This window comes from Vanacampus margaritifer, chromosome 1 (assembly GCF_051991255.1).
Source record: "Vanacampus margaritifer isolate UIUO_Vmar chromosome 1, RoL_Vmar_1.0, whole genome shotgun sequence".
Classification (NCBI taxonomy): domain Eukaryota; kingdom Metazoa; phylum Chordata; class Actinopteri; order Syngnathiformes; family Syngnathidae; genus Vanacampus; species Vanacampus margaritifer.
Window position 1 is genome coordinate 4,234,045 of NC_135432.1, and position 20,956 is coordinate 4,255,000.

The 20,956-nt window shown below is 39.1% G+C and overlaps 2 protein-coding genes across 4 annotated transcripts in view; one reads left to right on the top strand and one right to left on the bottom strand.

Moving 5' to 3' along the window:
* Positions 1 to 645: 645 nt before the first annotated feature.
* Positions 646 to 6,180, bottom strand: urp2 (urotensin II-related peptide). Of its 3 annotated transcripts, XM_077548309.1 has the most exons (6): positions 5,749 to 6,180; positions 3,745 to 4,053; positions 2,841 to 2,875; positions 2,401 to 2,545; positions 1,089 to 1,153; positions 646 to 883 (listed from the first exon to the last, which is right to left on the bottom strand). In XM_077548309.1, exons 1-5 carry the CDS (start codon positions 5,846 to 5,848, stop codon positions 1,122 to 1,124), a joined length of 621 nt encoding a protein of 206 aa, XP_077404435.1. In that variant the 5' UTR covers positions 5,849 to 6,180; the 3' UTR covers positions 646 to 883; positions 1,089 to 1,121. The 3 variants fall into 3 exon arrangements, 2 of the variants coding, with proteins under 2 accessions (XP_077404435.1, XP_077404425.1); XM_077548299.1 differs by having other exon boundaries at positions 646 to 1,153; XR_013288824.1 differs by lacking the exons at positions 3,745 to 4,053; positions 5,749 to 6,180 and adding an exon at positions 3,044 to 3,141 and having other exon boundaries at positions 646 to 1,153.
* Positions 2,467 to 20,956, top strand: part of runx1 (RUNX family transcription factor 1) — a 73,666-nt gene continuing 55,176 nt past the window's right edge. Inside the window, exon 1 of the mRNA XM_077548265.1 lies at positions 2,467 to 2,577. The gene's annotated coding sequence lies outside the window, so the exon portion shown is untranslated. The remainder of the gene's footprint in view (positions 2,578 to 20,956) is intronic.

The following is a 20,956-nucleotide window of genomic DNA, read 5'->3' on the forward strand; positions in this document are numbered from 1 at the left end:
TAAAATAATGGAAATTCAAACTAGTTTTTATCAGATTCATTGCTTAATCGACAAATTAATTGACATTAATTTATCATTAAAAATAATATAGTTATTCAGGGCTGGACTAGAACAACTAAAAAACAAAACAAAAAACCCATCGCTGGCATTTTGACATGTAGTTCCGCCACTGATGTTTATTAATGATGTTTCAGTTTGCTATATTCAAAATGGATTAATGGACTGTTTTGTCTAAATTGTGGGCCAGTCTCTTGTGGTAAAATTTAGGAATATAATAATGAAAAAGCACAGCATCGGCCCCAAAAGCGGACGGCCCACCGGGCATCTGCCCTGCGTGCCAGATGACCAGTCCAGCCCTGGCCTTCTTTCAGTCAGTTTGGCAGTACAATGGAAGTTCATTTTCATATGCTGGAATTTTTGTATGATTTGGTTTCTGCCGGCTTGCTTTGGCTATCAGGTAAGATCATTTTGTCCCATTATATTTATTTTGAAGTTGTTTTATGTTTTGACACAGTTTGAACTCATCACCAACTGACCCAACTTTTGAGTAATTATCATTCAGCAAAAGTTTAAAGAAGTAGAGAAAAAAAAAAGACAGTAAAACATCAAATCTATTTAAATTGTTGCCGTTGGTTGTTGGCATCTTGGAGAAGGACTTTATTGAAAGGCATACACATAACAAAGAATGTGCATCTGTCTCTCGGCGGGTAGGGTGGTATTAAACGAGGATTTTTTTTCTTTCATGTGCTTAGCCTTGAGCACACATCGTTTTCTTTGATCGGTCAGTTTTGTTAATTAACGAGTTGGATGAAAAGGTCTAAGTCGGTGTTGGCGCCGGCGAGGTGGAAGGCCCCAGGCTTGCAGATGTCCAAGCAACAGTTGCCTAGCACGCAGAGGTCAAACACGAGTCCAGAGGATAGGTATGGAAAGTGGTTGGCACGATGGATGGATGGAGAATAGAAAATGAATCGAAATTTGGGATAAGCTCCGAGAGGTAAAGGAATAGTAGTTCACTTAAAAAAAAGTAACTCGCACAAAGTATGGATGGATGCATAAAGGAAAGGTGAAGGGAGCGAAAAGAGGCTCACAGGTGGAACGGATTGCAGTGGTGGGGCATAAACTCAGTTCTGTGAGCAGTACTTCCAGAAACACACTGTTGAAGAAGAAAGGAAGAAGAACAAATTAGCTTGTAGACAATAGAAGTGACAATAACATTCATTTTATCAGCAAACATTCGTTAGCATCCATCACTTTTTATTTACCACTAGCCTGGAAACCAGACTCATCGCTGGACACGGCCTGCAAATCATTATATGCTGCCGGCCACCAAGATGATTGGGCCCCTCCCCATTTGACGCATGGATCTCTAAAAATAAACTTTTTTTGATTATTATATTTTTCATAGTAGCTAATTTTGTGTTTTAAAATACTAATGTTGAGTTGTTTATCACTAAGACATTAAAACTATTGTAACGAACTAACTGTGTTGTGTGTTCCGGATGTTGCCCATTCTGTTTCACACATGTCCGAGTGTCAGTAAACACAGACAGGCTGTCTGTGTTCACTTAATTTGCTGAAGTGTATAGTGCCACATCAATATATACGGTTTGCATATTCTAACTGACTTCAAAATTCATGGAGGTTAACGCTTTTGTTATTTAATATTTCCATCACGACATAAATCAGATTCCATCCACCTTAATTAACACACAATGTACTGCAATTACGCTACGTTGTATTCGCCATTGGGTGGCGCTGCGCTACAACTTCGGTGGTCAACTGGGGGTCATGTGTTTCCGGCGGTGACGAAAGGGCCAACAGCCGTCTCAGTTAAAACAGTGACATATACTCAAAAATACAAATAATGCTACTTAACGTTAGTTTGAGTTAAGAATATGGTTAGTGTTATAGTTATACTTGGGAAATATACGGTAAAAAGTGAAGACGGAATTGGAGGTCACGTGTTTCTGGTCTTCAGCTAGACCTTTTGGACGCACCTCCAAAATGGCGTGACCCGTATGTAATTCAGATACAGCCTAGTATACTGCCTCCTGGTGGCCAAGGCCAAATGTGTTTTATTTTTCACATTAAATTGATTGATTACTTTCTTTCTTCTTTTTTTTTTTTTTAATGTCATTTGTTTTCTTTTCAAAAGGGAAAGACGATTTGCGAAACGAGGTTAGTCATGGAATCAATTGAATTTATATATCAAGACACCACTATATTATATATATAGCTCCATGGATTTGACAAATACATTATGTTGTACATTTGTGTGTGTTTTTTTTAAAATTTTTATTTATTGATAGGATGAGTTGGAATAAAGCCAGAGCAGCGTAGTGATCGCATGCATACACAGACAAAAAACTCCTTAAGCAAGTTGAAACCTTTGACTGTTACCTCTTTTGTTAGTCTTCTTGGACTGCGGTGGAAGCGACTTCCGGAAGTTGCGGCCGGTAAGGCTTGGCACGAGGACGCCAGCACTCGCACCGGAAGAAGTGCTGTCAGCGACTGCTGGGGGGGCCGTGGTCAACATCACTGCAGCCTCATCATAACACAGCAAAGAAAATCAAAAAGGTGGGTTGTACTAATTGTTAACCTGGTTAACCTCTGTCAGTGCCAAACAATCTTAATTTGGAATTGTTTTCATGCCAAACACCATTTGGGTATCTAACAAATGAAAATATGTTATTTTTACATTGTAATTTAGTATTATCTTCCTTGTTGATTTTAAGGCTACGTTTTCACACGTTATAGCATACTCGCATCTTTCCAATGACTATTTGCTATTTGTACATTTTCTGTCCACAGCAGGAAGTGTAATATTAAAAGGGACCTACCATTTTATTTTTTCGTCCTGAATTTCTGGCATTTGCTGAAAAGAAAAGAAAAAACAAAAATTGAACGAAAGTTAGTTGATGTCATCGTGCAATTAATTTCATATAATCCCCGTTGGACAATTTTATAGCACTTTTGTTTACTATCACCGAGGTCATTATTTAGAAGTTCGTAGTTAACGCATTAAATGCCAAGAACGACTTACAAAGTCCATCAGACTCAAAACATTCAGTACCAAAGTCGAATTATTTCGTTGTATATGTTTTTTCATCGGGAGGGTTTAATATGAGCCAGGTGCACTGGCCATTTAGATTGCAGGAACTTTGAGGAGTGGTAATGAACCAAACTGCCAGCAGAGGTTAGCAATGTACCATTTTAGATTAAAAATCCTTGTTAAGCAAATGTTTACAGTTGGGAGGAAGGCGACTTCACTGTCATGATGCCACAACACAGTCAACAGACTTTTAGTCGGACAATCTGAAACATACATTTGAACAAGGGACATATTTGATTTTTGTATATCATAGATTATGTGTTATGATAGTTAGCAGACAGTCGTTTTTTTTTTCACAGTATAGTACATGTTTTTAATTTCAACAGAATTACTTTGAAATTGCTGTAACAATGATGAAAAGATGCATCCATATTTCTATTAGTTTAACATTTTTTCCACTTTTATGTTAAAAAGAGTATGAAAAGTTAGAAAAAAATATTTTATTGTATATTTAGAACAGATATAAAATGAGCGATTAATCGTGAGTTAACTATTGAAGTCACGCGATTAATTAGAATTACAAATTTTAACCGTCCCACACCCCTAAAAATAATTATTGTCAATATCAATCAAGACAACAGTCCTCAGGGGTTTGAATGAAAGAGAGCTAGAGGACGTGTGAGAAGGTTTACCTCTTGGCAGGAAGGTGATCCTCGTGCTCAGCGTACTGTTGAACGTCCGATGCATCTCCTCAAGGACCGAGATCATCTTAAGTATCTGGACCCGCTTCTCGGAAGCGTCCGTCCCCGCGCGGTGTCTCGTGCCAGTAGTAAACGTCCTGGAGGTGGTCCGGTCTCCTCGCCTCGTACCTTCCGTTCCGGCCGCTCGGCTGTTGACGCGCCACTGTTTGAAGAAGTCGCTTTGAGCAAGGGTGGAAGATCTTGCGGGTGCAGCTGACAGATGAATACGAGTGGGAAGAAGATTTGGAGGTTTCAGCGGATCTAAGGAAATGGAAAAGGGTCAACGAGTCATTGCCAGGGATGATTTTTTGTCCTGATAATGCAAGAATCTTGTCGATTTTGTTCAAAAATAATAACAACTCTAGCTGCGTCAGTCTCTTCTCTGTCAAGCTTCTACTTGCAATCAAGCTAGATGTTGCTAATCTGCAATCAAGCTTAGGCGCCTTGAGATACAAGTTTAATTTGTTCCGGGATCACAAATTCAAATTTAAAAAAATTCAAGACCATTCTTTCAGACGCAGATGTTGATGTCAGACTGCTGCGGTATAGCGCCATCTAGTGTTAATTTGATCAGACATTTTAAAATTTGGTCTGTTTTTAGTCCAGTTTTAATCACGCTTGTTAGTTTTTAACATAGTTAGTCAAACTCGTCCTGTTTTTATTTATTTATTTTGACAATAAATCTAGCATTTTAGTCTTTATTTTAGTCAGAGAAAACATCATTTTATTTGTCTAGTTTTAGTCAACAAAAACTGTAACGTCAGGACAATCATTTAACCCCTGTATATTTTTTTTGTTAGCAGATAATGTTGAATATTTCGCATCTTAAACGATTTCACATAAAAATGTTCTCTCACATTTTTCATAAAAAACACAACTTCACACACAATTACAGTATATCAACAAGTGGCTACTGTGGCTCCATGCTATGAGATAGTAAATTAGCCAGCATTAGTTAGCGTCGGATTAGCATTATTGTTGGAACTTTATAGTCATTGGATTGTTACGAACTTATGAACTAGAATTTCCTTTCCTTTTTTTTTTTTTTTTTTTTTTACCTTCCACCGTGAGTCCACTTCCTGTTTGTCCCTTGCTAGCTGCATACTTGAAAGGGGGCGTGTCACCGTGTCACATGACATTGTGACAGTGACAGATTAGCAGAGACAAGATTTGACAAAATCATACAACTTTCATCTGGTTTTTGTTCATGAACTAAAATGTCTATAGATTTTAGTCCAGTTTTTATTAAGTGAAGGACATTTGCGTCTCCTTTTTACTAGTCGACAAAAATGTACATTGATTTAGTCCTAGTTATTGTTTATTATTAATGAGGGCTTAAGTCTAGTCTAGTCTAGTTTTCATCCGGTGAAAAATGTGTGTTGACGAAAATATTTTTGTTTCGTTTCCATTTGCGTCAACTACTGCCAAGGAGGACTTACTCAATTTGTTTGTGGCCTGTGGATGGTATCGGCAGCCTCCACGAGTATCCGATACCTTGAATTAAGGCCAGTATTGGCTCGATATCAATATCTGGTATTAGTACTCGTCCATCCTTTTTTCCTATTCATTTAATTAACTAGGATATTTCTCTTCAAGAAAAGAATATTTGGCTCATGTGAGCTAGCAGGGCTCAATAAAACGTTATTATGCAAAAATGATTAAATGCAAGATATTAGCACACACACACACAACATTCAATCCGATTTCTGTGCTTTCATCTTCTATGTCAATAACAGTCCTCTCGGGGATTATATTCGCATTTTATGTGGAGATTGCTATCATAATTTGAGCTACCAGCCTACGTATGTCAAAGTTGTGATTTTTAAACTGTAAAGAATTGATACAACTGAAGCAAAAATCTGTTTGTTGAATTAAAATCATTGGAAAAGTTTGGTTAAAAAAAACAACAACATTGATGTTTAGCAATGATAGCAAGCGGGAAAACAAGTTTGTTACCTCTCTCTGTGGGTGCTGTCCGTACTTGGGTGGTGACAATCAGCATCATAACAGGAATGAACGGCAATTTTGCAGCTCCGCAAAGCATTTTTGATTTCATTTGTGACTCGGAAATGAAAAAAAAAAGGATTGAGATTTTGGTTGCTTCTTTGGATTCTTTTGTTTTGTTTTATTTTGGAGACGGTCCATTGGTCATCATCATTTTTTGTGTGTTTTTGATTGGGATTTTCCAGGAAAAAAAAGAAAAAAAATCTCAAAAAGAATCTTTTAAAAAGAAAAAAGTTAGTGTTTCAACCAAGATTTGGTGTTCGTCTATGCAGCAAATTTACTTAAATAATTTCTTGTTGTCTGAATGAATCTTCAATGTCCTTGTTGCTGGTTCATGTTCCGGGGATGCGCCTCTTAAAGAAGAAGGCTTGTCAAGAGTTTGTCGGCGGCTCTCGTCTCCCTGGCCCTCTTGGACAAACTCGCCCTTTTTAAATTCTGCCTTGGGACAACCAAGCGGTAAATCTGCGTCGACCAATCGGCTCATCTTGCTCCGCCTCTTGCTTCTCAATAGATTGGTGACATTTGGGGACTTTGGCAGCCAGCTTTGAGATCCAATATCGTTTTGTAAATGTGTGTTTAGGCTGCATTGTGTGTGTGTGCGTGTGTGTGTGTGTGTGTGTGTGTGTGTGTGTGTGTGTGTGTGTGTGTGTGTGTGGCCTTGGGCTGTAGAAGCAGTGATTAGTTAGTTCTTAATATGTTTGCTCAGGACCACAGTAACAGAAAGACCCTCTGACGCATGAGGATGGACACACACACACACACACACACACTACAAATACACACACACACACTACAAATACAGTACATTCAAACTTTTTCAACCCAACTTGTACACAAATGCACCCTATCCAGGGTTGGTTTTAAACTCGGATGAAAGGTCCCCCCCCCCGCCCCCGTCCCCCGTCTCCCGTCCCCACATCACACACAGAGACAGTAAAAAAAGAAGTGTGATGCACATCAGAGGGCAACTTGTCCAAAAGACACAAAAGACAGGAAAGGATGACTCTTTGTGCTGATTAATGTCACAGATTGGAATTTGAAGCGAGTGACGATCTTGGTTCCCAAAATAAGCATTCACCCCCGGATTAAAAAAAAAAAAAAAAGATAAATGATTTTGATATATTCTACATGCGTATGCACGTGTGTTTGTGTGTGTGTCCGCATGCATGTCAGTTGCTGGGGGAAGAGAATTTTGCTTGTGAACATCCACTCATTCATTCCTTCCACTCTGAAAAGAAATGGGGCTGGGGGGCGAGTTTGCGTCAACAGGAAGTGAACAAATACGCTTCTAAAAAATTCTACCGAATACAAACAGGGCCCAAAGACGAACAGTGAACAAAAATTAGTTTTTTTACATTCATATTTATATAGCATCACATTTGCAAATATGGGAAAATGTCTACTCTATTCACCATTATTCATTTATAATACAATAGGATTTCTATGCAAATATAGAAATCTTATATACTATATTGGATTTGTTTTGTTGTGTTTTTTTCAAACGTCAGGTACGAAATATCCCCAAAACTGAATTGTCAAATTCCAGATAGCCTCTATATTGTCCTTTAGTTGATTGTCAATCTAAATAAATGCATAATCAACGTGAAATGTTTGACCAATAATTGATTAGCTAACCTGTAAAGTTAGCATAGGTCACTAACTTTACGGGTTTACAAATAAAGCTAAAAGCTGTTGTTACAAAACTTGCAGATTTATATTCTTCTTTTGCAGATTATATCAAAAGTATCATCCTCATCTGGGTCTCGTGGGGGGTGCTGTGTTGCGGGGCTCTCCCTGGTGTCCGGGGCGGCGCCGGGGCGGTCGTGGGGGGAGCGGGGGTTGTGGGCCGGTGGGGTGCCTGGTGGGCCTGCAGTGCCCCGTCCTGCTGCGTTGGGTTGGGGGCACAGGCCGCGTTGGGGTGGGGGGGCGCTCCTGCTCCGGGGTTTGCTCTCCGGCCGGTGGCCCCTGCGGGGCCCGGGGGTCGTCCTTTGGCGCGGCCGCGGCCTGGGGGGCCCTGAGGTGTTGCGCTTGCTCTGTCCTGGCGGGGGTCGACGGCTCCCTTCTTTGGTGGAGATTTTCATGCATGCTAGATCCACCACACCAGCATCTATCGAGACTCAGACACAATTTGTTTCTCCCTCAGGTCATTGATTCGGTGGAGGCGGGTGTCTGTGGATCTCACTCTGCTTCGTCTGTCCTTTCTACCTTTCCTCAGTTTCTCCTTTGGGCCCTTGAGGTTTCCCTGATTTGTTGGAGTTTAGATGTCTCTGGGGTTGGTGAAGGTTAGTGGCCCGGTGGGTGGTGTCTGGTCGGTGCTGGGCTTCGCTTTTCTTTCTTTTCTTTGGTCCCCCTTCGGGTCTCCTGGCGGCCCCACGACTCTGGCTGGATTTTGAAGTGTTCGGTTTAGGTGAACGGTATGGGAATTCTTATTTTTATTTTTTTTCTTTCTCACGCACGCACGCACGCACGCACACACGCACACACGCACGCACGCACGCACAAACACACATTAAAAAAAAAAGAAAAAAAAAAAAAAGAAGGGAGAACAATGATGATGACATTTCAAATGATCAATACTGAGATCTCCCAAAAAAAAAAAAAAAAAAAAAAAGTATCATCCTCAAACCCAGATGTCTTCATTTTAGGATATCCTTCTACGATGCATACTGATGGGTTGCCAGGTTGCTTAAAGAAAAAAAAGTGCTAAAATGGGAGCTCCACTTGATCCTGCAAACTGAACGAAGCAATTTTGAGTTTCAACATTATTATTATTATTATTATTATTTTTTTTATCATTATTATTATTATTATTGGTAGTAGTAGTAGTAGTAGTAGTATCATCTCAGGTTTACCCAACAAAATGCTATAAAACATAATAATAAGTGCTATAAAACGCTAAAGCTAAACTAAACACAAGCAAAAACAATTTTTTCACATTTGCCTAAATAATTACGATTATCCTTTTACACGCATAGAAAAGTCAAAGCCGAGGCACACGCCGTACACATTCCCACCACAAGACGGCAGTCTTGTTCTTTTTCAGATCCAACCTCGGACAACCACGGAGAATACAACACAAGCAAAAACATTCATCATCCATTCATTACCTGAACCGCTTATCCTCAAATTGATGTAATTTTGCTAGATTACAGACACACTGCCTTTCTTCAGAATGCATCATATTTTCATTTATGAAAGGAACCCTTTGATGTTAAAGAATTTAGAAAAAAAATACATAGGCCTACATACTCAATGGCAATTAAAAAACTGAAAAAAGGTTACTGAAGAACTTATTGAACACTTGTAGTTAAAGTTAAAAAAAAGTGCAAAAGTACTTCACGTTCTTTTTTTTTTTTTTTTTTTTTAATGCTGTGTCAAAATTAAGTAACACGAACATTTGAGCCAAGTAAGGAGTAGAAAGTACATAAATCTGTTTTCAAATAGGGAGTAAAATGTTAGAAAAATATACAGACATCTAAAAAAAAATCTATTTAAGTACAGTAACAAAGTCATATCAAAAGTATTTGGTCTTTGTTACTCCCCTCCATTGATCGCAAGCAACCACGTTTTATGTGAAATGATGTCTAGTTGCATGCTGACATTCAATTGGGTGGGCAAAAGGGATATTTCATCCTTATGATTACAATCAAATTGTCTCATCAAAATAATGTGTTTTGTCGGAGGGAAAATCATGCGTTTTGGGGGGAAAAAGAAAGAAAGAATACAAGCCAAAAAAAAGAGGAGGGTCTGTGATAAGACTCTCAAAGGATGGCAGGCCAAGTGATGGCAAGGAAGAAGAGAGGACCCCGGGGAGACGGAAAAACGGAAGGTCACAAATGAAGAGTGTGTGTGCGTGCGTTCATGTGTGTGTGTGCGTGAGAGAAAGAATGAGACTGAGCGGGTGAGTGATTTGTTTTCAGTGAAAGGTGAGGCCACTTAGCCACGGCGTGGAGCTACCGCGGAATCTATTACAGCGTGTCAAAGGAAACACGAGAAGGGCACGGCCCGTGCGCGAGTGTGCGTGCGTGCGAGACAGTGGAGTTGAGGTAAACCCTTTGATATGACGGTTTCCGCATGTGTATTTGTGCGTATTTATTTATGCTCTCAGTTTTCCGGCAGTGGCTAAAAAACATTTTATTATCCATCAATCGTGTTTCTATTATGATGCTTCTCATTCGAGTCTATCCCAGCTGCCTTTTGGGCAAAGAGGCAAGAGATACCCCGGACTGGTCACCAGTCAATTGCAGACATATATGCTTTATCCTCTGCATAGAACTACTCAAACTTGTGTGATTTTGAGGAGTTGAAAACGTAATGTGTATTCCCATAGTGGTGTGCAAAAAGTACTTTTAAGTTGAAGTGTATGTAACCCAGGGGTTCTCAAAAATTTTGGGTCCATAGATACCTTACAGAACAGAATTTTGTTTTCCTAGGGCCCCTATATAATATTCTTGCCACATTTTTGTAACATAACATAACAATAATACAATGTTAAGAAAAAAATGGGGAAAAAAACAATAACCGCAATATCGTGATATCGCGATATTAAAATTGCCACAATATCGTCGTCGTCATGATACGATATTTAAAGCGCAACATCGTCATCATAAAATGTTACTTTTCAACCGCTTTAGTCAAATACAGCATTATGAACTACATAGACTATAAAACTTTACGCTGCTGAGATAATAGTAACATACACTGTGCATTGTTTACATACAGTAGTAATTCAAGATGGCGGAGGGCGGCGACCATACTGGCATAGTGGCATGGATATAGCAGAAAACTCAGAGGTTGATATAAATATGGTATTATGAGTTATTTTTGTTATTGCCAACATCACCACGATATCGTGACAATTATCATATTGTGAGGTTCATATCGTGATAATAAAATATAGTATTGTGACATTTGGATACCGTTACATCCCGAATAAAAAGTCAAACTTTCACAAGAATCGTTGTATTTTATTCAAGATAAAGACATAAGAATTGCAAGACATATGTAGATGAAAGACATATTTTAACAAGAATTTCAAAAATACAATCTTATTTGCCCAAAAAATAGGACTATATTCATAGAAAATATGCCTTTTCACCTCACCAAAAAACGCACTTTATTTCTGTAATAATAAGCCCTTAAAAAAAAATCATGTCAGATCATATCAGAGCTAATTGCCTGAAAACCAATTGGTTTGTTTTATTGTTATTACCAGTTACCATATAGAGGAATGCCCTTTTAAAATAATATAACATTATAAATTATTAGTAATTATTTTTTGGGGCCCTGTTTACACGTAGCCGGGGTTTTTGCAAACGGGAGATATTTTTCTGCGGTTTTACGTCGTCGCTCTACACACGTCACTTAAACACATATTCAAGTTGTTAAAAAAGAAGAAAAAGACGGCGGCGTGGATTTGCTTCCCCACCCGGGAGACCATGTTTGTATGTGTGTGTATTTGGGTGAGTATAGGAAAAAAGAAAAAAAAACGTTAAATTAAAAAAAGACAAGTGAAGCTTTTTAACATTTTTGTATTTATCCTCTTTGTTTTCCTCTATGCTCCGTCAAATATAAAAAAAAAAAAAGAAAAAAAAAGAGTCTTGCGTACGCTGACAGTCTGCGCTTGTGTGATGTATGGTGTAAGTGACTCGAGGCTTGGCATGCATCTCATTGTCGGCCCAATTTGTGGAAGTGACGTCGCCAGATGGAGGCGCACTCTGATTGGATAGGATTTGGGGAACTGTTGCCACCTTATGGTCTGGCATTGTTATGAATGTACTCACCACTACTACTTTGGGGGCGGCTGGGTTGTGGTGGATGACGGGGGGCCGGGGGGGCCGTCGGGGGAGCGGGCGCTGTGGGCCGGTGGGGTGGCGGGCGGGCCTGCCGTGCCCCGTCCTGCTGCGTTGGGTTGGGGTCGCGAGCCGTGTTGGGGTGGGGGGGGGGGGGTGCCCCTGGCTCCTGGGTTTGCGTTCCGGCCGGTGGCCCCTGCGGGACCCGGGGGTTGTCCTTTGGCGCTGCCGTGGCCTGGGGGGCCCCGAGGTGTTGTGCTTGCTCTGTCCTGGCCGGGGTCGACGGCTCCCCTCTTTGGTGGAGGTTTTCATGCATGCCAGATCCACCACACCAGCATCTATCGAAATTCAAACACAATCGGCTTCTTCCCCTGGTCGTTGAATCGGTGGAGGCTGATGTCTGTGGATCTCACTCTGCTTTGTCTGTCCTTCCTTCCTCTCCTCAGTCTCTCCTTTGGCCTCTTGAGGTCTCCCTAATTTGTTGGAATTTAGATGTTTCTGGGGTTGGTGAAAGATTCTGGTTGGTAACCTGGTGGGTAGTAGGTGATGTCTGATCGGTGATTTTCTTTCTTTTCTTTGATCCTTCCTCGGGTCTCCTGACAACTTCACGACTCTAGCTGGATTCTAAAGTATTCGGTTTAGGTGAACGGTATGGGATTTTTAATAGGTTTTAGGTGAATTAATGAGCACACACACACCCGCACACGCTTCATTCTCACTCTCACTCTGTTTCATCTATCCTACCTTCCTTTCCTCAGTCTTTCCTCTGGTCTCTTGAGGTCTCCCTAATTTGTTGGAATTGAGATGTTTCTGGGGTTGGTGAAGGACTCTGGTTGGTAACCCGGTGGGTAGTAGGTAATGTCTGGTCGGTGCTGGATTTCACTTTCCTTTCTTTTCTTTGATCCTTCCTCGGGTCTCCTGACAACCTCACGATTCTAGCTGGAATCTGAAGTATTCGGTTTAGGTGAACGCTATGGGATTATTAATAGGTTTTAGGCGAACTAATGAATACACACTCACACACACGCACATGCACATACACGTACTCACCCACATAAAAAAAAAAAATTATAAAAATTTATAAAAAAAAAAAGAGAGCGCAATGATGACGACATGTCAAAATGGTAAAATTACCGAATGAAAAATACTGAGCTCTCCAGAAGAAAAAAAAAACACACATTCATGAGGTTTGCTGTGGATGTTTTCTTCTCTACAAACATGGCGGTATGGACACAATTTTTTTTCTACACCGGGAGGAAGGAAATACGTTTAAAAAAATACCCTGCTACGTGTGTCCATGGCCTAAGGCCCCATTTTGAGAACCACTGATCTAACCTACTGTACAAAAAAATGACTAAGATTTTGCCATTGAAGTCAAGCATCGAATCAGTTTGTAAATATTAAGTTTCATCTTCCCTCTCTCTTACCTTTCAACTATATTTTGACTGCCACTTCACAGGGATGACAATTAGTCACTTGGCGGTCATATGCTAGCGTCAAGGGGGCTCGAGCCTTTCTGGTAAAAGTGGTCCCAACAAGTAGAATACAGAAGAAGACAGCAGGAGGAGGAGACGATGTTGCTAGATGGATGTGAAAACAAGTGAGCAGGCTGACAGTCAGGGGAGCCATTGATCCTCTTCAATACTCCCTCCCTCCGTCCAATCCTTCTTTCCATTGGCAGAAGACAGATAGTGTTTAGGTGGCCTGTATTGGATTTATGAGTTAATGGTCCGACCAGGATGAGACAGATGAAGAAATAAGGAAGAGGGAAAAGTTAAAGGACGAGGAGGAGGAAAGAGATTTTCCAGCTCATTCGTAGATGAGGTCGCACTCCGCACTAATATTCATAAGCATGATGCTCAAACATGGCTATCCATAAAGTGCGTCATTGTGACCAATAGTGACATACTGTATATAGCGTTAGCACTACATTGCTAGCATCAGGTCTGTAAACAAACCAACGTTAGTGTTAACATGATTTATTTTTAAGGGCTCTATTTTAGTGACTGGCGTAAATCCTGCAAAGCGCGGGGCAGGTTAAAACCGATTTGGGTAATTTAGGAAGATAAAAAAAAATGAAAATTATAATACAATGATTCTTTGCAGACTATGGTCGAAATGGGGGGGTTGGGGTTGAAATCAGTGATTATCTTTATCATGTAGCTCTAAAAACATGATGAGGTCAACCAAGGTCACCAGTGTAATTTGGGGGAGAGTGATCGGGATGTCTTCGATTGGACTTACTCTGCGTAATGGTAAATGGTCATACAGTGTGTGTGTGTGTGTGGGGGATTATAGTAGCAGTGGCCGCTGACTTTAATGAAAACGAGTTGGATTATTAATAGTATTAAGGTGAAGCATGTCAAGTGTAGATGTGTCCTCCCTACAGGTCATTCCGGAGAGCCACTTCATTCTATTTGGAGTGTGCATAGTGTAGAGTGCAATATAAAGTCATTTCTTAAAAAAATAAATCAGATTATATCTTCTAATGTTCGTTAAAATAGACAGTAGCAAAATCAGTTTGCCACACCATTTTGTTTTCAGTAATAAATGCCACTAAAGTGGATAAAACAACAAGGTAATTCTATTTGAGGCCTATTATAACCATTAAGCATAAAAATAAAAGCTCTCAAGGTTTCTTTTCTTCAATGCTTGTGATGTTCATAAACTATAAACCTCGAAAAGGCCAGAAGTCTCGAACCTCCCCAACCCCAACGTCATCCGCAGCTTCTTCTTATGATCTACCCTTTTTTGGCCATTCATGTAGGAAAATTAAAAATGTAGATTTAATCGGAGTGGTGGGCAGGGGTTGGGTTTGTAATGTGATCAGGATGACAGGGGATCAATGGTGACCGTCTCACGCACACGCATGCACGCACGCCAGCGCTGACGTATGTCTCGGAAGGGAAGGATGTCGAAATGGGATGGACATCGGCCGTTTGGCGTTTTCTTCAAATTGCTCGCTTTGAAAACTTTTCGACGGCCTCTGCTGCAACCGTGCCTTCCTCCCGTAATCAATTTAGTTCTCAGCAAACATTTACAACTTTATCAGAACAGTAAATCTCACACTGATGAAAGAGTGTGTGGAATTTTGAACCTCAAACTTTGACCTCTGGGGGACTGATGTAGGAGTGCTCCCACTCCACATCTCACTGCAATTTAATCATTAACAGGCATGTATTACACCTGCTTAACATTCTAGTGGTGCAACGGATCACAAAAATCAGATCACGGATTTGAGTCACGGATCGGGATCGTTTTTCGGATCAGCAAAAAAAAAAAGAAAGATAAATAGTACTTTGTCTTCATTTGTTTTGTAAAACACTTTTTCCCAATACATACAAATAAATCAATTCACAATGTCTAATATAGCCATTTACATTATAAAAACGGTTGGGTCAAAAATAACCCAACAATGGGTTAAAAATGGACCGATCATCTACTTTGAGTCAAGAAATTTAGTGTAAAACAACTCATAAATATTGGTCAGATCCTTTACTTTGGTTAAAAAAAGGGGTCATTTTGTATAACATAACGCAAAAAGTTGGGTCAAATTGACCCATAAAGTGGATCGGTCCATTTTTGATCCGCAATTGGGTTACTTTTGACTCAACTGTTTTTAGACTAAACGATTTAGTGTCTTAATTTATTTTGTAAGACACTTTAGGATTTAGGAACACAACTTTAAGCATTCTTATTTTATACATGGTCCATGTGTAAATAAAACTTGTGTTCTATAATCTAAACGACTAAGTTTGACATTTTGAGCTGAATGTTTTTCTTTTTTAACTCATTTACTCCATTGACGGCTATAGACGTCAAAAATAAATTTGAACTATTTTTATTATCCATCCATCTATTTTTCTAACCGCTTGTCCTCACAAGGGTCGCGGGGGGTGCTGGAGCCTATCCCAGCTGGCTTCGGGCAGTAGACTGGGTACACCCTGAACTGGTTGCCAGCCAATCGCAGATTATTTCTATTAGTTTAACATTTTTTCCCACTTTTGTTAACAAGAGTATGAAAACTTAGAGGAAAAAAATATTGTACATTTAGACCAGATATAAAATTTGTGCTTAATCATGAGTCATGCGATTAATTACAATTAAACATTTTAATCGCCTGACGCCCTAATTTTTACTAATCTTTTCTTTTTTGAAAAAAAGATTATTTAAAAAAAGAAAATATGATTAAAAATTAGGTCGTTGTAATTTTTTTACTAATCTTTTATTTTTTGAAAAAAAGATTATTTAAAAAAAGAAAAGATTAATAAAAATTAGGTCGCTGTTAACAAGAGTGGAAAAAAAATTCAAACTAATAGAAATAGTTGAAAGGAATTTCTGACGTCTCAAGTGAATGAGTTAATGGGCAAAAGTGTTTTATAAAATAAATAAAGACAAAGTTCTATTAATCTTTTTTTTATAATAATGAAAATACCTTAAAGTGCAATTTAATTAAGGCACATTTCCATCCTTTAAACATAGAGAGTCAATTACAAAGTCCAGAATGTTAAGTAAGTATAAAGTAAGGCAGGTACCAGCAATCAAACTCATTTCCAGCCACCAGCCAGGTTCTCATTAGTAATGCTAACAGCTAGCATACGTTTCTGCCGTATCATACAATGACGGCTAATTAATTAGCGGTTTCTTAGCGTCCTAAATTAGCAATTGAATATGCGTTTGGGATAGCATTGTGTTGAAGTTGGTCTCAAATTTAATGCCAATCAAAACTATAATAAAGAAATCCTAAATGTCTAAAAGGGTAGTCAAGCTAGCTATCACGTCACAATGTGACCAACTTCAAAGTAAAAGTCTACGAAGGCTATTTGCATTGCCGTCAATATATTATTTGGTCAACTTTATTTTGACGTTAGTCTGAGCGTAGGCAGCGTGTTATGTCGAGTATGTTTTAGTTTCCTTGACATGTCTGAATGGTGTTGAATGTAAATGCGCACACCAACCACGGATCAATGATGATCCGTTGCACCACTATAAGATCCATATACAGTCCTCTCCAAAAGTATTGGAACGGCAAAATGCAAATACAGAAAAACGTGTCCAAACTAATCGTGAGAAGCTTCATCATGCAACAGGACACCCAAAACACACCGTCAACTCAAAAAAAGGCCAATTCAATACACCGGACTACAACCCAATAGAGCATGCATTTTAACTATTGAAGAGGGAACTTGAGGGACTGCAAGGGTTCAAGCAAAAAAAAGTTTTGATAGCACTTTCCGCAGGCCAATTAATTGAATTGAATTTCTATGCACTGCTTACCGTGTCTGGGGATAATTTTGTCAGATTTCAGCCTCTAGCTGTTGCCATGTCAATCTAATCTGCCCAAGGGCTTCAGAATCACTTGCGCTGGCCAATATAACTTCAATTAATATTAACAACGGGACTGTTTCTTTAACCAATCAGATTTCAAATTCGTCCTCACAGTGCCGCCAAGATGGCTCTCGATGATGTCAGCATTTTTACGTCCTCTGATTGGTTGGTCGCTGTACGTCGCTGGCATAGATAGATGAACAATGAATGTACATAATACTTTTAGACCATTTAAGTGAAATTGTTTCATTTCAAAACATTGTGAAGGGTCTCTGAAAATTACTTAATCATTACCAAGAAAAATAGGGTCAAGTTGTTTGCTAACAAATAAAAAAACAAACATCTGCATTGGTTGTGTTTTAAGTTCCAGCAATGAAATATGTAAACAGAGCACTAAATACTATATGGACAGGCGCACAAACAGATGTGTTGTCGAGATCCAGCCACTCAAACTGGTCAGTACAAAACAGGTTAGCGCTAGCCAATGAGTGAGTTAGTATTGACTCGGTGTTTACAACGTTGTCTGCGGCCGAAGCTAATCACTCGTTCAGCGCTGTGAACAATTTTAGAATAGCAGGAATATATATATATTTTTTAAAGGATTACGCAAACCAAATATACGATTGTGATTTTATATTTTGTCTTATGATTTAACGGAAGTGAAATCATGAGAGTCCTTATTTGCAAGTGTGTGTGTGTGTGTGTGTGGGTGTGTGTGTGTGTGTGTGTGTGTGTGAGAGCGAGAGTGGAACATCTTTTAGCATCATAAATGTCATAGACGAGATCACATGACTAATGCAGTCATTAGTTAAATGTGCTGCCAGAGTCACATTGAGACAAAGTCCACATGGGGGTTAAGACATGAACATTTTTATTTCAGCTTAGAATGGATGCAGCCTTTATTATCTCTTTCAACCAACTGAAAATAATAATAGTAGGAATAATAAGAAGTTGCATAGCACTATACTGAAAATAAAAATAAAATGAGTGAAGTCGTCATTTTGCCTAAACAAATTTCACAACACACCAAATAATGCACACTTTTTTTGGTATGATCAAACTTAAAGGGCTGCATTTTGTGAAAAACTTTATTCTACTGCTGATTATAAAAGAATGGGAAAAAAAAGATGGAATTAAACTTTTTTTTTCCCCCAGTGAAAGGAAAGAGTATTATTTCATATGGTAGATTCCGTATATATGTTATCATTGAACACAACGTCCTTTGGGTCTTGAAAATGTCAAAATGTTCTAAAATGTCTGGCAGTGGTTTTAAAGAGCGCTTTTCAAAATGTTGTTTTCATTTGACCGGTTAATGTCTGCTTATATTAGTATGAAAAGTGATAATGTGAACGTGTTACTTTAAATAAATACGTAGTTAATAAATAATAGTTTTATGATGGTGACTTTTGGGCTCCGGAGTAAGCAGTTCTAAATAAAATGGACCAAATTGGCTCGACTACCAAACTGAAGTTTGACCGTTTTTTTCACAGAACTGAATGTGGTGATCAGAAAACATGATTGCTGCACAGGTGTGCCTTAGACTGCTCACAGTAAAAGGCCACTCAAAATTGTGCATTTTTTTTAAAAGGGATACTTGATTCATTGAGCCATTTTTAGCAGTAAATAAAATCATATTTTGTGCAGAATTAATTTGATAACTTCATTATTTTTCATGTACCACCTTTAAAACCAAATGTTACCACTTGCTGTCGAATGACATCACCTGTGCTGAGGAAACTGGTAACGACCAATCATGGCTCAGTTTGCTGACCAAACCCAGAAAACAGGTGAGCCATGATTGGTCGTTAACTACTCCCTCAGCACGGGTGATGTCATCATCAGTCGTCAGCATATGAAATCAAATGATCAAATTAATTATGGACAAAATATTAACTTTTTACAGCGGAAAATTGCTCAATGAGTCAAGTATTCCTTTAAGTCTATTCCTGAAAAAGAACTACATGGCTAAAAATGGCATCTTTGTTGGTTGTTTGGTTATCAACCAATAGTGTTTTAATGGAACAATTTAGAATTACACTTGTGGGACTTCAGCAACCTCAAACGCAACAAAATCTGGAAAGCTTCAAGAAGATTGCTTGAGCGTGAGCAGATCTTCTTGTGCCATGACAAGGTCAAAGCTTCTAAACCACAAAGTTTGGATTTGGAGAAAGTCCATCTCATTACACTGCCTTGATGGCATTGTCATGTCTAAAACGCGTAAGACGACATCTCCGTTTGACAGATGTGACGTCGGACCGTCACGCACACTCACACACACACGCGCATTCACAGTATGTCTATAATAATAATACATCTGATCCACCTTCATTGGAGCCGAGCTAAAATCAAAAGCTCGCAGGCAGGATCCGAAGCCTCGTCCAAATCCAATCCCTGCTCGATAGCTGATTGATTAGCTTCCACTCCAATTGCATGTCTCCTGGTGGTGGCGGTCGGGGGTGGGGCGCTAGCCCAGACAAAAGGGAGATGGCAGCAGAAGAGAAGTAATTGAGAGAGATGGAGAATTTGGAGGATGGATGAGAAATGGAGATTGAGAAGCTGAAGCCGTTAGTGTGCATTTGTATGCGTATATGTTTTATCCACCAAAATTATCCACAAAATAAACCTTGGCTTAACTCATTCACTCGCAGCCATTTTCACTGAAGCAACCCCCTTCGCTCCCCGCTGGTTTACTGGATTTTGCAAGGCCCACAAAATACTGTGTTCTCCTGCTATAAAAAACATGGAACCTACCAAAAGAAAGATTAGAGTCTCTTCTTTCGTCAGTGTATTACCTCTACCTGTTTCCATTTTGCAGCAATTAGCATTAGAACATAGCTAAGTTTCATCATTGTTCACAAATCTGTGAATATCCAGAAGGGGAAAGAGCTTTTTGCAACATGGCCCTGGTTGATCTCTTATACTCTGCTGCCACCTGCTGGCCGTTTTTGTAACAACTACCATTGCTTCAACCATTCTCTTCAGTTCAGAGGCTACATCAAAGCCGTTGCACTAGCATAAAATTTAAAAAATAAAATAAATAAAAACGTAGAAATACGTCTTTGGGAGCATGGTAATATTTAAAATAAACCGTATTTATGCTTTGTGGGAGCAAATGAGGTAATTTGAAATTGAACTCATTTACATAATTATTCACAAATTTGCATTGACAGGATTCAACCTTTCAACCTTCCTGTTTTCGTTCCTGCATGTTAATGATACAGCGTGGGAAAAAATGACAATAAAGACATCAGACAGACTGCGCAATGTTTATAAAACGTAATTGTGTTGGGACGCAATTTGGGTTATTTTATTACCCAACTGTATTTAGAGGGATAATATTAATAACTAACTTTAAGTTTGCCTGGTTAAGTTCCTTATTAGACTGTAATATTTGGCTTTCTCTAATTGTTGTTAGGTCTTGTATTATTGTCAACTTGTTACTGTAGTCTTTATTAACTCTCTCTAAAAATATCAATGAACAGTGTGAAAGAAAAAAAAAATGCACGCAAATTGGGCCTGTAAATGCGGCTCTCTCAGTTGACGCTCGACTGGCCATCAAGCGTACAGGGCAGATGCCCGATGGGCTGAAATCTTTTGGGGCCGATGCAGTACTTTTTAATTATTATTTTCCTACATTTTTTTTCTTTTGTACCAGTCTAGCCCTGCTGGCAAGATGCAACAAGATGATGCCAAAATTCTGAAAAGGACAACTTTTATATTAGACAGGGAATTCTAGAAAGAGCGCAAAAACAGCCAATAGGCAAAGTTTTCAGCGAATAACAGAAAATGTAAAAAAAATAAAATAAAAAAATCTGAGGTGAGCTAACTTCATTGACACCAATTATTATTTTTCTTTTAGCCAGGGCCTTGGCACCGTCATGTGACATCTCAAGGGTGTTGTTAGTTTGAATGTTCGAACGTTACTCCCGCCGCCATCTTGCTGTCCTGTCCAATTAAAAATAATTTGGGTCCCATCTAATGATAACTAACACATTAATCAGTGATACTGACACTAATCAGAATAACTGAAAGCTGACATG